The sequence below is a fragment of the Scyliorhinus canicula genome, chromosome 27, assembly GCF_902713615.1.
Source record: "Scyliorhinus canicula chromosome 27, sScyCan1.1, whole genome shotgun sequence".
In the NCBI taxonomy this organism is placed as follows: Eukaryota; Metazoa; Chordata; class Chondrichthyes; order Carcharhiniformes; family Scyliorhinidae; genus Scyliorhinus; species Scyliorhinus canicula.
The window spans coordinates 18,534,055-18,549,466 of record NC_052172.1 but is presented as its reverse complement, the minus strand read 5'-3'; the positions used below and the strand labels follow the sequence as shown (position 1 = coordinate 18,549,466).

The 15,412-nt window shown below is 51.1% G+C and overlaps 1 protein-coding gene across 1 annotated transcript in view; it reads left to right on the top strand.

Annotated features, from left to right (window-relative positions):
• The first annotated feature begins 10,332 nt into the window (after positions 1–10,332).
• The window catches only part of LOC119958001 (ras and Rab interactor 3-like), a 45,845-nt gene continuing 40,765 nt past the window's right edge, over positions 10,333–15,412 (top strand). The window contains exon 1 of the mRNA XM_038786256.1: positions 10,333–10,649. Coding sequence (XP_038642184.1) covers positions 10,600–10,649 — 50 coding nt within the window. The 5' untranslated portion in view covers positions 10,333–10,599. The remainder of the gene's footprint in view (positions 10,650–15,412) is intronic.

Below are 15,412 nucleotides of genomic sequence, written 5' to 3'. Positions count from 1 at the left end.
GCCAGCGATTTAGCCCAGTGAGCTAAACCAGCCCCATCACACTCGATCTACGAACCCGTCCGTCGATTGGGCGGGAAGAGGCGTTAACCCCCCCCCCTCAGCAGCAACTGCTCCCTCTCCATGGGCACGCTGGCCGGTTTAGCTCAGTGGGCTGGACGGCTGGCTTGTGATGCAGAACGAGGCCAGCCGCGGAGGTTCGATTCCCGTACCGGCTGAGGTGTGGTGACCTTATTCCACCTTGCCCCTCGCCTGAGGGGTGGTGACCCTCCGGTTAAATCACCACCATCAGCTCACCCCCTCAAAGGAGATAGCAGCCTCTGGTCACCCGGGGCCGTGGTGACTCCACTGGCCAGAATGGATCCTACCCTTTGTCATTCGCTACTTTTATTTCCAGTTATTCTTTCACAGCAAGTGGGCATCATTGGCAAACCTAAGATTTGTTGCCCATCCCCAATTGCCCCTGGAGAAGCTGCCTTCATGAACCCGCTGCAGTCCCTGTGATGTAGGTACACCCACCGTGCTGTTAGGGAGGGTGTTCCAGGATTTTGACCCAGCAACAGTGAAGGAACGGCCGATATATTTCCCAGAGGCAGGCTGGTGAAGGGGAGCTAGCTGGTGGTGTTCCCCATGCGTCTGCTGCCCCTTGTCCTTCTAGATGGCAGAATCTTTGCAGTCCAGCAGCTTTGCGATCATTATCAATGAGGCTCATTTTTTGAAATGCCAGTTTACAAATGAATTGAATTTAAATTCCCTCAGCTGTCATGGTGGGATTTGACCCCTATCGCCAGGGCAAGCGACTGATTTGAACGTTCTGTAACATTGCTAATATGCTCATAGGTTCATATAGGAGCAGAATTAGGCCATTCGGCCCCCCGGGTCTGCCCCACCATTCAATCATGACTGACCTGTTCCTCATCCCCATTCTCCTGCCAACCCTCAGCTTCATATTAGTCAAGAAATCCCCTTATTGATCTTAAACACCAGGGGTGGGATTCTCCGATCCCCCCCTGCGGGTCGGAGAATCACCGGGGCCGGCATCAATCCCGCCCCCGCCGTCTCCGGCACCAGAGATTCGGCGGGGGCGGGAATCGCGCATGTCGGCAGGCCCCCCCCCCCCCCCCCCCCGGCGATTCTCCAGCCTGCGATGGGCCGAAGTCCCGCTGCTGTCATGCCCGTCCCTGCCGGCGGGGATCAAACCACCGACCTTACCGGCGGGACCAGGCGGCGCGGGCGGGCTCCGGGGTCCTGGGGGAGGGGGACGTGGGGCGATCTGGCCCCGGGGGGTACCCCCCACGGTGGCCTGGCCCGCGATCGGGGCCCACCGATCGGCGGGCGGGCCTGTGCCGTGGGGGAACTCTTTTCCTTCCGCGTTGGCCATAGTCTTCACAATGGCGGACGCGGAAGTGACCCCTTCCCCTGCGCATGCGCGGGGATGACGGCCCCGGCTGGCATGGCGCCAAAGGCCTTTCCCGCCGGCTGGCGGGGCGCCAACCACTCCGGCGCGGGCCTAGCCCCTCAAGGTTAGGGCTTGGCCCCTAAAAGTGGGGAGACTTCCGCACCTTTGGAGCGGCCCAACGCTGGAGTGGTTCACGCCACTCCATCCCGCCAGGACCCCCCGCCCCGCCGGGTAGGAGTGAATCCCGGCCCAGATTTGTGCTGGAGGTGCTGATACCGATAGGGCTACAGACCAAGAGCTGGAAGGTGAAATCAGACAGAATAGTTCTTCCAGAGAACACATTTAACTTGGAGCAGGAGTCGGCAATTTAGCCTCTCTATCTCGCTCCTCCCTCAATGTGATTATGGCCGATCTCCTCTCACTGAACTCCACCCTCCTGCCCGTTCTCCATAACCCTCCAACCCCGTTCCCAATTAAAAATCTGTCTAACTCTTCCTTAAATTTACTCACTGTCCCAGCATCCCCCACACTCTGGGGTAGCGAATTCCACAGATTCACCACCCTTTGGGAGAAGTAGTTTCTCCTCATCCCTGTTTTAAATCTGCTCCCCCCTTATGCTAAAACTATGACCTCTCGTTCTAGAATGTTCCACAAGAGGAAGCATCCGCTCCACGTCTACGTTATCCACACCTTTAATCGTCTTGTACACCTCAATTTGATCTCCCCTCGTTCTTCTAAACTCTAGAGAGTATCGGCCTAAACTGCTCCATCTCTCCTCACACGATAAACCCTCACCTCTGGAATCAATCTAATGCACCTCCTCTGAACTGCCTCCAATGCCACTACATCTTCCCTCAAATAGGGGACCAAAACTGTGCCCGATACCCCAGGTGCAGTCTCACCAATGCCTTGTACAGTTGCCTGCCCATTTTCCCGACCAAAATGCTTGACCTCACACTTATCCACGTTAAACTCCATCTGCCACATTTTGGCCCCACTCTCCGAACCTATCCATACCCATTTGTAAATTTCTTATTTCCTCATTGCAACTTACTGTCCCACCTATTTTTGTGTCATCTGCAAATCTATATTGTTATTATAGATTGTAAATAACTGGGGCCCAAGGAGCGAACCCTGTGGTATCTACCCCACTAGTTACATCTTCCCATCCAGCAAAAGACCCATTTATCCCAACTCTCTGACTCCTGTCTGTTAGCCAGTCCTCTATCCGAGCTAATAAATAACCCCTGACCCCGTGTGGAACCTTGTGCTGCTGTGTGTCACCTTATCAAACGCCTTCCAGAAGTCCAGATATATTACATCTACAAGATCCCCATTGTCCACTTTGCAAGTTTCATCTTCGAAGAACTTTAAGCTACCGTCCCCATGCCATGACATCAAATTGGAGGCACTCTATATGGTTATGATCGCAGAGCCTGTGGCCATTTCCGCAAGTTGTCAAATCGCTCGCTACTGGTTGAGACCACATCCTTGACCCAGTCACAGCTTACCACTCTGAGCTGTGAGTGCTGTCCCCACCATATTTATTATGTCGCAAAGGTCCCAGATTGGACCAACTCCCAGGGCAGATCTCGACCAATTTGCAGCCCAAAGTTTCTTCTCTTGAGAGCTCTCCCTCTAGACACATGTATTTAGACATTGTCTAAGGATTGAGTTTCACTGCGATTTCAATGGGCCTGTCCAACCCTCATCTTGCAGTTTGGTGAGGTTGAAAAGCTCACAGTTTTTAAAAAATTCACTTACGTGTTGCCCTGCAGAAGGCGGTGGGTGAGCTGCGTTCTTGAACCGCTGCAGTCCTCGAAGTGTAGGTACACCCACTGCGCTGAGTGAGAGCAGGAAGACCCATTGGGACACCGGGACACGTGCTATGGCTGGCAGGGTGGGTGCAAAGACCCGGGCCCAGTTCGCTGCCCGATTTTGCCCCACCCCGGGACACTCCGCCCGAACGGGATTCCCAAGCTTAACGGTGGGGAACAGAGACTCCCAGCCTATGTTTTGAGCTTTGCAAACCCGGGTTGGTTGGATACCATCGCTAATTTGCCTGTTGTAAACAACCAAAGGAGATCTCGTTTGATGGAATCCATCGCCAGCCTTTGGGGCAAGAGCCTACATACCTGGCATCGCACTGCATCAAATTGGCAGTTAACTGTTCCCTGGTGCATTCTTATGTCAACGCCTCTCCCAGAGGTCCATTTGTCAACCAATAAGCACTCTCTTCCCACGCGGTACAAATTGTTCCTTTTGCGATTGGTATTCTTGCAAAGATGTCCTGAGGAGTGCATGACGAAAAGCTTCAACGGCATGTTCTTTTTTCAGCAATGCTAAAATAGATGGTGGAGGAGATTGGCCACGAGATATAGAGAGCCACAGTGAGACAGACATACACATGGATGCTGAGACTAATGGAGATGGCTGTTCAGATAGGGAACCACAGACCAGAACAAACACGTACATTCAATACGCTTGTCTCCCCTGCAATTTTAACAAGGTCTCGCTCTTCTCCAGGGGATTGTATTCGCTTGCCTGCCTCAGCCAGTCAGGAGCTGCTGCCGAGGTTGCTGGGCAGCAGTTGAGAGGAATAGACTCCAACCTACGCTGGGAATGGTCGCCATCCATGACGACCTCCTCGGCATAAAGCAGCAAAGGGCGTCCCTTGGGTCTGAAGAGTTGACGCAAAGGCTGTTGGCCATCGAGTGGACGGAGAAGATGCCTGGTGTGGCCTAAGTGAGGATCACTGTCCATCCAACACTGCGAGGGAGTGTATCCAAACATCTCCTCTCTCAGGGGCCTTGGCCCACAGCCCCATCGGCCTGGCATCTGAGGCGGAGGTGAATTTGGCTTCACCGGGCCCCCTCGATTTCCTTCGATGCTACGGCAGCTCTGCTGCCCCTTCACCCGAGGGCTCCACCTCCCCTCTCTTTTCTTCCGTTGGGTCACGGTTGGGCAGTGAGGTCTATGCCACCGGCGGTGAGAGGCCAGATTAGCCGGGCACCCAAACGCCTTGCCGCAGTCGGAGCATCGATGCTCCACCTGCGTGATCCCGGGGCACCTGTGCCGAGCCAGCGCGAAGCAGTCGGGATATTCCTCCGTGCACAGCTGGCAGACGAAGGCCCCGAGGACGTTGCGACCCGGCCCCTTTACGCCTCCGGACGGCCTCTCCGGGGCAGCGCCGCTGCGATTCACGGCGTCACTCGCCTCGTCACGGTAACCCAAATCTCTTGGCTGCTCTGCAGAAGAGTCGGGGCTTCTCTCCCCCAGTGCCTGGGGCAGAGTGGTCGAGGGGAATGGCTTTGTCCTCGATTGACGGCAGCCGGATGTTGGGGCTGTCAGAGGGTCTGCGGACACTGAGCCTGTGAGCGGACCTCCCTCTTGAGAAACCTCAACCCTCCTCGGTCTTGTCCGATACGATGTTGCCCCACTGTTCCTCTTGATTAAAAATCCTCTGGGCATCTTGGCGGAAAAAGGCTTCAGAAGAATTCAGACAGTGAAATACGCACCAAAAACACACTCCGAAGAATCAGAGATAAGAGAGACTTTGCCTCCGATCTCTGGGAGCCGCTCCAGCACTCTGAGATTCTGCACAAGGCTCTTCATTAACACAGCGCCAATTAACACACAACTATCCAGGGCGGTGATGATTGGGAGAGGACAATTCTAACAAATCACAGATCATTAACACCGTGCGAACGCCAAGGGTGGTCTGTCTTAAAAAAAGACTTGCGAACCTTTAGGCGACGACAATGAAATATTCCAAACAATGCGAGTCTGAAAAATCCGCAGGACAATTCAGAATGCAGACAGCGAGCTTCCGCAACGCGTGGTTGGCTTCGGTACATTTAGAACGTCGGCACCTCATGGGGTTTCAAGATGAGGGCGGCAGGGCGGCACAGTAGTTAGACCAGCCGCCTCACGGTGCCAGGGACGTGGGTTCAATCCCAGCCTCGGGTCACTGTCTGTGCTGAGTCTGCACGTTCTCCCCGTGTCTGCGTGGGTTTCCTCCAGTTTCCTCCCACAGTCCAAAGATGTGCAGGTTAGGTAGGGATACATGGAGTGGGCCTAGGTAGGGGGCTCCTTTGGAGGGTCGGTGCAAACCCAATGGGCCGAATGGTCTCCTTCTGCACTGCAGGAGTTCTATTCTATTCTTCTTTAAGACACGGATAAGAAAGGCCTTTCAGCCCATCTAAAGAGTGGGATAGAAGTTACAGAACAGAAACAGGGCCACTCAGCCCAACCTTGTCCAGCCCGATGCAAATTAGTGGCCTCCTTCTGTCTTGTGAGGCGATGGTTTGAGCAAGGGGTGGACAACATCAGCTGGTGCGGCTCGGGAGCCCCGCTCTGCCCTGGTGGTGTCTGCTGGGGAGGAAGGCAATGAGATGGATTAACGGGTTGTCCCGTCCACTCCGCGCATTGCCTTTGCAACTTTTTAAGAATTAATTTTTAAAAATAAATTTAGAGCGCCCAATTTATTTTTTTGAAATTACGGGCCAATTTAGCACGGGCTGCACATCTTTGGGCTGTGGGGGGGCGAAACCCACGCAGACACGGGGGAGAATGTGCAAACTCCACACGGACAGTGACTCAGGACCGGGATCGAACCTGGGACCTCGGCGCCGTGAGGCAGCAGGGCTAACCCACTGCGCCACCGTGCTGCCCTGGCTTTGCAACTTTAAGGATGGGATAAAAACATTTTTTAAATCTTCATATCTCGCGTGCAGGCGTCCTTTTAGCAGAGGCCTGAACCAGGAGGTCATGATCGGCCAGTTCATCATCTTTGGGTCTCCTGAGGCAGTGCAGACGACAGTGTTCAATGGTTCAATGGTTCTGGGTTCGACTATGCTCACTGTGTTTGGTAAAGCTTATGTGCTGACTCAAATATCAGAGCACCTCTACAGTGCAGAAGGAGACCATTCAGCCCATCGAGCCTGCACCGACCCTTTGAAAGAGCGCCCTATCCCCATAAGCCCACTCCCTCGCCCTATCCCTGTAACCTAACCTGTACATCCCTGGGCACTGAGGGGCAATTTAACACAGCCAGTGCATCTAACCTGCATGTCATTGGGCTGTGGGAGGAAACCGGAGCACCCGGAGGAAACCCACGCAGACACTGGGAGAAAGTGCAGACTCCACAGAATGACCCAAGCCGGGAATCGAACCCGGGTCCCTGGCGCTGTGAGGCAGCAGTGCTAACCACCGTGTCACCCAGAGCAAAGGAAACAGACATCACAGAAGTTGAGCTCTAAGCACGAGTGCAGACATTTTGAGATTGCGGAGAGATGCTGTGAACAAACCTATTACACACTGTCATGTGAGAGTACCTTTAAGAAATGGATGTTTATAAATGGGTGTGTATATAAGTATCTGTAGTGAGAGTACCTTTAAGAAATGGGTGTTTTTTACTGCAGTGATGTCAGAGAGTGGGTGGAGCTGGGCTGTCTGTCAGCTTTTCACTTTTGTTTTAGGCTGTTTGCTGCAGGGTGTGTTTTAGTTTTGTTTTCCGTGTTGGAGCTGAAGCCAGACAGAGCAGGTGTACTGCTGTTCTCTCTGCCGTGAACAGACTATCTCTTGATCATTTGGTGAATTCAGAATTATAAATGTTTTCAGTAGTGACTTTAAGCTGATGTGCTTCTGATAAAGGTTTTGTTTTTAAGTCGTATGGATGTTAAAAAGGAAAGCTTAAAGGTTTAGTCAGTGTTGTAGTCTTTGGGGGTTGTATCTGAATTGATGGTTGCTAAGATGTTCACTGTATATTTTAAAAAGGTTAACTTGAGTTCATAGAATAAACATTGTTTTGCTTTAAAAAATACTTTTCCATTTCTGCTGTACCATACCTGTAGAGTGGGCCGTGTGCTCCCAATACCACAATCTAGTAAAAGTTGTGGGTCAGGTGAACTCCATGATACACTTTGGGGTTCTCTAAACCCTGGCCCATAACAACAGTAAGAACCTTGCTTAGTAACGGGACAGAGAATTCCCCCCCGCCCCAGTGAGCTTCCAGATCTTTGCTCTCCCTGGGCTTACAATATCTAATTGCCTCATTGCCTCATCAATAAATTCAAAATTCTTACAGGACCCGACAGGGTAGATAGAGAAGGACAGTTCCCATAGCTGAGGAGGAGGGGGGGGGGGTTCTAGAACAAGGGAACACAGTTTCAGAATAAGGGGACGACCATTTGGGACTGAGAGGAGGAGGAATTTCTTCACTCAGAGGGTGCTGCATCTTTCCAATTCTCTATCTCAGAGGCCTTGTGCAGGTGGAGGGGGGGGGGGGGGGGTGCGGAGAGGGGGGGGGAGGGTGAGAGGGGGCATTCATTGAGTACATTCGAGGGAGAGATGGTTAGATTTATAAATATTAAAGATCACCCAGGGATAGGGGAGAGTGCAGCAAAATGGTGCTGAAGTGGAAGTTCTGCCGTGATCTGGTCGAATGGCAGAGCAGGCACGAGGGGCCGAATGGCCTACTACTGCTCCGATGTTGCTATGCCAGCAGCAAACTGCAGCCCAGGCCCAATAGAGCCACAGGGAGGGAGAGGCAATAGGCTTCATTATGCGGAGGAAGGCAAACCGTGCAACGTAGGAAATCTGACCGCCAATCTCTGCAGAGCAAGATCCCTGAAACAACAATAAGACAACTGACGGAATAATCCATCTGTGTCCGTGACGTTGATTGGGAATAAGCGTTGACCAGCTGGAAACCACAGAGAGAACGCCCCTCCCCATCCCGCGCTCATCTTTCAAATGGGATCTTTTATGTGGCTGGTAAATAGTTTTTCTTTTCATTTGTATATTTATTTATTTTTTCTTTTGTTTTTTCTGGAATTGTGGTTGTAGAAGTTAACCTCAGGTTTAAGACATGGCAGGAGATCCCAGACCCGTGTCATGCTCCTCGTGTGCGATGTGGGAGCTCAGGGACAGGCCCACTGTCCCTGGCTCTTTCACGTGCAAGAAGTGTGTTCAGTTGCAGCTCTTGTTAGACCGCTTGACGGCTCTGGAGCTGCGGATGGACTCACTTTGGAGCATCCGCGATGCTGAGGACGTCGTGGATAGCACGTTTAGCGAGTTGGTCACACCGCAGGTGAAAGTTACTGAGGGAGATAGAAAATGGGTGAACAAAAGACAGAGCAAGAGTAGGAAGGCAGTGCAGGTGTCCCCTGCGGTCATCTCCCTGCAAAACAGATATACCACTTTGGATACTGTTGGGGGAGATGGCTCACCAGGGGAAGGCAGCAGCAAGGTTCATGGCACCGTGGCTGGCTCTGCTGCGCAGGAGGGCAGGAAGAAGAATGGCAGGGCTTTAGTGATAGGGGACTCAATCGTAAGGGGAATAGACAGGCGGTTCTATGGACACAATCGAGACTCCAGGATGGTATGTTGCCTCCCTGGTGCAAGGGTCAAGGATGTCACGGAGAAGCTGCAGGACATTCGCGGGGGGGGGGGGGGGGGGTGAACAACCAGCTGTAGTGGTGCACATAGGAACAAACGAGATGAGGTCCTACAAGCTGAATTCAGGGAGTTAGGAATTAAGCTCAAAGGTAGTAATCTCAGGATTGTTACCAGTGCCACGGGCTAGTCAGAGTAAGAATGTTAGGATAGATAGGTTGAATGCGTGGCTCAAGAGATGGTGCAAGAGGGAGGGATTCAAATTGTTGGGGCATTGGAACCGGAAATGTTTGGTACTGGTCTGAACTGGAGCTCCCTGTAAGATAAACCGGACCAGTTCGGACCAGTAGCAGATATTTCATTTCCCACATTTTGCTGCCTTTGTGCTTTTCTGGGATTGTGTGGTTCATTCACATCTGCTTGACCAGCTGACCATGTGGTAATAATCATGGAAAGGAGGCAATTGAGATGGAACAGAAAGACGAGGGTCGGGTGGGTGGGGGGAGAGATTGGAGGCAAAGGATTTGAGAGATAGATAGAGAGAGAGGAAACAGAGACAGATAGAGAGGTGGTCTCGGCCCTCGGAGGGAACGGTCTCTGCAGAATGCTGACAGAGGGAGCGAAGGGAAGATGTGTTTGGTGGTGGCATCACGCTGGAGTTGGCGAAAATAGCGGAGGATTATGCTTTGCATATGGAGGCTGGTGGGATGAAATGTGAGAACGAGGGGGACTCTATCCTTGTTCTGGGAGGGAGTGGAGGGGGGGCGAGGGTAGTGGCGCGGGAGATGGACCGCACACTGTTGAGGGCCCTGTCCACAACTGTAGGTGGGAAATCACGGTTGAGGAAGAAGAGATAGAGATTGAGACAGATAGAGATTGGAGGCAAAGGGGGTGCGAGATAGACAGAGAGAAGGAAAAGAGAAGATTGGAGACAAAGGGTGTGAGAGATAGACAGAGAGAAGGAAAAGAGAAGATTGGAGACAAAAGGTGTGAGAGATAGAGAGAGAGAAGGAAAAGAGAAGATTGGAGACAAAGGGTGTGAGAGATGGACAGAGAGAAGGAAAAGAGAAGATTGGAGACAAAGGGTGTGAGAGATAGAGAGAGGGAAGAAAAAAAGAGACAGATAGAGATTGGAGGGAAAGGAGTAAAAAAAAACATCAAAATCTCTTTGACCAGGAGTGTGGAAGTGATTGAAAGAGCTTCCCCAGTTTGGGGGTGAGATTTATGTCTCAGGGAAGATTGGGTTTTATGCCTCTGTAGGAAGCAATGTTTAAAGATCTCCTCACTGAAAAACCAGCTTAAACTGGGTCACAACGTTGAGTTTTGTGAACACTGCTCAGCCTAGCTTTAAAAAAAAGGCATAAGTGAAATATATCGAATGAGGCAACCACAAAAAAGGGGCTGTGGTTTCCTGTAAACTGTTGTAACCTTGTCTCCCTCTCGCTCGCTCGCTCTTAAAACCAGGTCTGAGATCACAGAGCAGTGCAAAAGATCAGCAACTCCGGATATACAAGAACTCTAATCTGGAGAGTGGCTCGTGCAGAGGTTAGCCTTGACCTTCACGGCACCGATACTCTCTTCATTCTCGTTCTGTCTGCCGACAGGAGTGGATTACCTGCCCCTTGTTCAGAAACGTAGCCCGGGTGGTGGTCGGGGGGTTGAACTGTCCATTCGCCGTGAGCAGATCAGTGGGGCTTGTCAGTGAGGACGCCCTCTCTCGCGTGCCTGTGGGACGGACTGGCGGAGCAGGATGGCTGAGCTGGGAAGACGTCCCTGTGAATAAAGGATTACGCGGACCGCGAACAATGCTGAGAAGACCATCGTGTGATACGAGTGACCCGGAGCAACAGATGAGGTAACGTGCAGCAAGTTTTCTATATTTCGCCAGCGTGCTCCGCCCCAGGAACAGGCCATTTGGCCCATTGAGTCTGTGCTGGTGTTTATGTTCCCCACCAATTTCATCCCATCCCTCATCACCTCACTCTATCCAATCCCTTTCTCCCTCACCTGGTTTCCCCTTAAGCACATCTATACCTCGACCACTCCGCGTGGCAGCGAGTTCCACACTATCGCCCGTCTCCCAGTGAAGATGTTTCTCCTGAATTCCCGACTGAATTCATCTCATACTGATGGCCCCTAGTTTCAGAGTCCCCCACAAGACATCCTTCCTGCATAATCCCTTCATATCCTTGAAGACGCCAGTTCGGTCACCCCAGATTCTTCTTTTCTCCAGCGATTTTGCCTGTTCAATCTTTCCCGATAGTTGAGGACTTTGCCACAGGAATTACCAGTTAACCATCAGGTTTTAAAATCCCTGCTGTTTGCCTCCCCCTTCTCCCGAACCCACAGGATAAATTTGAGGTTACAGCTGAACTCAGAGCCCTTGGTACAGACCATCGGGGTGGGGGGGGGGGGGCTTTGCTGCGGTGAGTTTATTTTTACTTTCTCCATCCTTTCCCCTGGTCAAAGGGTGACAGGGTCGGAAGGACGGGAGGGATGGGTTGAGAGGAGCAATATATGCCAGTATGGGTCAGTAGGGCTGAATGGCCTGTTTTGTGCTGAACAATCGATGTGAGCCACACATTCATGCTACCAGATGACACTCTAAGGGCCTTGTTGCAAGGCTTCTGCCAATGGCACTTCTTAAAAAATTCGTTTGTGGGATTTGGGAGTCACTTTTGTTGCCTGAACTGAATTGGTTTGTTTGTGAAGCTCGCTGGGCCATTCCAGAGAGGCAGTTAAGAGTTAACCCCATCGCCATGGGTCTGGAGTAGGCCAGACTGAGTAAGGTCGGCAGATTTCCCTCACATTAGTAAAGGTTTTTTTTACAACAATCGATGATAGTTTCCTGGTCACCGTTCCTGAGACTAACTTTATATTCTGTCTGCATTTTATTTTTAAAATAAATTTAGTGTACCCAAATATTTTTTTTTCCAATTAAGGGGCAATTTAGCGTGGCCAATCCACCTACCCTGCACATCTTTGGGTTGTGGGGGTGAGACCCACGCAGACACGGGGAGAATGTGCAAACTCCACACGGGCAGTGACCCAGAGCCGGGATCGAACCCGGGAACTCAGCGCCGTGAGGCAACAGGGCTAACCCACTGCGCCACCCTGCTGCCCCCCTTTAGTCATTTGCTACAAGTTAATGCAAAGAGCTGATCTTAATTGTCACCCTTACTTAGTTTGCCAGCTGAATGTTCTTTATTTAATAAACCAGCCTGCGGCCTCGGCTGTTAAAGGCACCGTCTAGCGGACTATTAAACCGTCAGAGGGCAAAATGGACCTTGGGTTCCTAATCTGAGCTATGCTCAATATGTTGGGACGGGACGGTGGGAGTGCTGGTCCTTCCCAGATTTGGGGGTTGGACATTAAACCCTCTCCATTTGCAGCTTTAAGAAGGATAATGGAATGCTAGCCTTCATTACGGAAAGGATTGAACATAAATGTAACGCTTCGGTTAAACAGGGCATTGGTGAGATTGCACCTTGAATATTATGCACAGTTTTGGTCGCCTTATTTAAGGAAGGCTGTAAATGCGTTGGAGGTGGTTTAGAGGAGGAGATCTTGCTCATTTCCACAGGAGTGTACAGGAACGAGGGGCGACTTGATTGAAGTTTGTAAAACCCTGAATGGTTTCGACAAGGTGGACTTGGAAGGCATGTGGGCAAGTCCAGAACTAGGCGGAGGGGGGGGGGGGGGGGGGGGGGGGGGCACTGTTTAAAATCAGCGAGAGGACAGAGAGGAGGAGAATTTTTCTCTCTCGGCACGCTGTGCAACTTTGGAGCTCTCTACCTCAGAGGGTTGTGGAGCCAGGGGTGTCACTGAATATTTTTTATTTATTTTTAAAAATACATTTAGAGTACCCAATTCATTTTTTCCTATTAAGGGGCAATTTAGTGTATTCAATCCACCTACTCGTTTGTGAAGCTCGCTGGGCCATTCCAGAGAGGCAGTTAAGAGTTAACCCCATCGCCATGGGTCTGGAGTAGGCCAGACTGAGTAAGGTCGGCAGATTTCCCTCAGATTAGTAAAGGTTTTTTTTACAACAATCGATGATAGTTGTGAGACTAACTTTATATTCTGTCTGCATTTTATTTTTAAAATAAATTTAGTGTACCCAAATATTTTTTTTCCATTTAAGGGGCCATTTAGCGTGACCAATCCACCCACCCTGCACATCTTTGGGTTGTGGGGGTGAGACCCACGCAGACACGGGAAGAATGTGCAAACTCCACACGGACAGTGACCCAGAGCCGGGATCGAACCTGGGACCTCAGCGCCGCAAGGCTGCAGCCACCGTGCTGCCAGTCACTGAATATTTTTAAGGTTGAGGTGGATAGATTCTTGTTAGGCAAGTGTATCAAAGGTTGTCGGGGGGGTAGATGGGGAATGTGGGATTTGAAACTCCAACAGAATTGAGCACAGACCTGATCTTATTGAATAGCAGAACAGGATGGAGGGGCAAATGGCCTACCTCTGCTCCTAATTCTTCTGTTCTTATGATGTCATGAGGAATAGGAGGAGCCCATTCAGCTCTTCAAACCTCTGCAATTCGATAATGATTTCTACCTCACCTTCCTGCACTCTCCCCATGCCACTTCATTCCTTGAATTTCTTCAAATCTCTGTCTTAAATGTGCGCATCGATGGAGCATTCACAACTCTCGGGGAAAGAAAATTCCAAAGATTCACCACCTTTTGAGTGAAGAACTTTCTCCTCATCTCGGTCTTCAATGATCGACTCCCCGACTCTGGAATTGCGACTCTGTGTTCCAGATTCCCCAGGTGGGAGAAACATCCTCCCAGCATGCACCATGTCTGGACCGCGAAGAATTTTCTACGTTTCGAAGAGATCGCGCCCTCGTTCTTCAAATCCCCAGGGAATATAGACCCGGTTTACTCAGCCTCTGATCATAGGCCAACCCCCTCATCCCGAGGACCAACCTGGTGAATTTTCATCCTACTCCTTCAAAGGCAAGTGCTCCTTCAGGAGTTAAGGAAACCCAAACTGTACACAATACTTCCAATATGGGGTTTGACTATCCGGTCCCCCAGACGCGTGTTTCTTGGCATCACGCCGTTCGCTGGCCCTGCGATTCTCTTCTCTGAGTGCTACCAATCTCTTCGCATTTTAAAAATGTGAGATTTGTGGGGCAGCACGGTGGCGCAGTGGGTTAGCCCCGCTGCCTCACGGCGCCGAGGGTCCCAGGTTCGATCCCAGCTCTGGGTCACTGTCCGTGTGGAGTTTGCACATTCTTCCCGTGTTTGCGTGGCTTTCGCCCCCACAACCCAAAGATGTGCTGGGTAGGTGGATTGGCCACGCTAAATTGCCCCTTAATTGAAAAAAAAAATGAATTGGGTACTCTAAATTTTTTTTTTGAAATGTGAGATTTGTTTCCAACTAAATTGAATGACTTCTCATTTCTTCACCTCTTATTCCGTTTGCCACCTTCTTTCCCACTCGCGTCCCCCACCAAAATCCTTTTGCATCATCTTCGCGTCGTCTCAGTTTACTGTCCCGCACACCATCGGTAAATTTTGACGCTTTAAACTCAGCCTCTCATCGATGGGACTGAAAATACCTGAAGCCCAAGTACCGATTGTTGTGGTACTCCATCAACAACTTGAAAATGACTCATTTATTCCTACTCTCTGTTGGCCAATCCAACAATTCACACCAATATATTGTACCCAATTCTAGGAGTCATCGTTTGGTGCAATAGCCTCCAGCCTGGTACCTTATCCAATGCTTTTTCTTTAAATTCACATATGTTCACTCGTTTCCCCCTTATCTGGCCGGTTAGATACAACCTCAAAGAAACCCTCATGGATTTGTCAAATACAAAGGGGGGGATCATGCCACTCTACCCACCAGCAGGATCATAGAATTTACAGTGCAGAAGGAGGCCATTCGGCCCATCGAGTCTGCACCAGCTCTTGGAAAGAGCACCCTACCCAAGGTCAACACCTCCACCCTATCTCCATAACCCAGTAACCCCACCCAACACTAAGGGCAATTTTGGACAATAAGGGCAATTTATCATGGCCAATCCACCTAACCTGCACATCTTTGGACTGTGGGAGGAAACCAGAGCACCCGGAGGAAACCCACGCAGACACGGGGAGAATGTGCAGACTCCGCACAGACAGTGGCCCAAGCCGGAATCGAACCTGGGACCCTGGAGCTGTGAAGCGATTGTGCTATCCACAATGCTACCGTGCTGCCCGATCTTTCACTTCCGCCAAAGTTGATGCCAGGCGAACTGGTCAATAGTTCCCTGTTTTCTCCGATCCTACTTTCTTGAAAAGCAGGGTTATTTTTTGCTACTTTCCAAGCCACTGGGACTGCTCCAGGATGTAGGGAATCCATCCTTGTTATATGTGGCCCAGTGGCTCAGCAGGTTCAGAGTTCGAGTCACACACCAAAGACTTGGGCACCACACTCAAGAGATTCCCACTGCAGTACTGAGGGGGAGAGTCTCTGTCAACAGTGCCATCGTGCACGTGAGCCATTTAGCCACCCTCGCCCCCCCCCCCGCTCCCTCCTCGTCTACCTTCATTGGACGCAAAAGATCCCACAGCCGCTATGGGAAGAGGAAAGTCCTTGGCCGTGCCC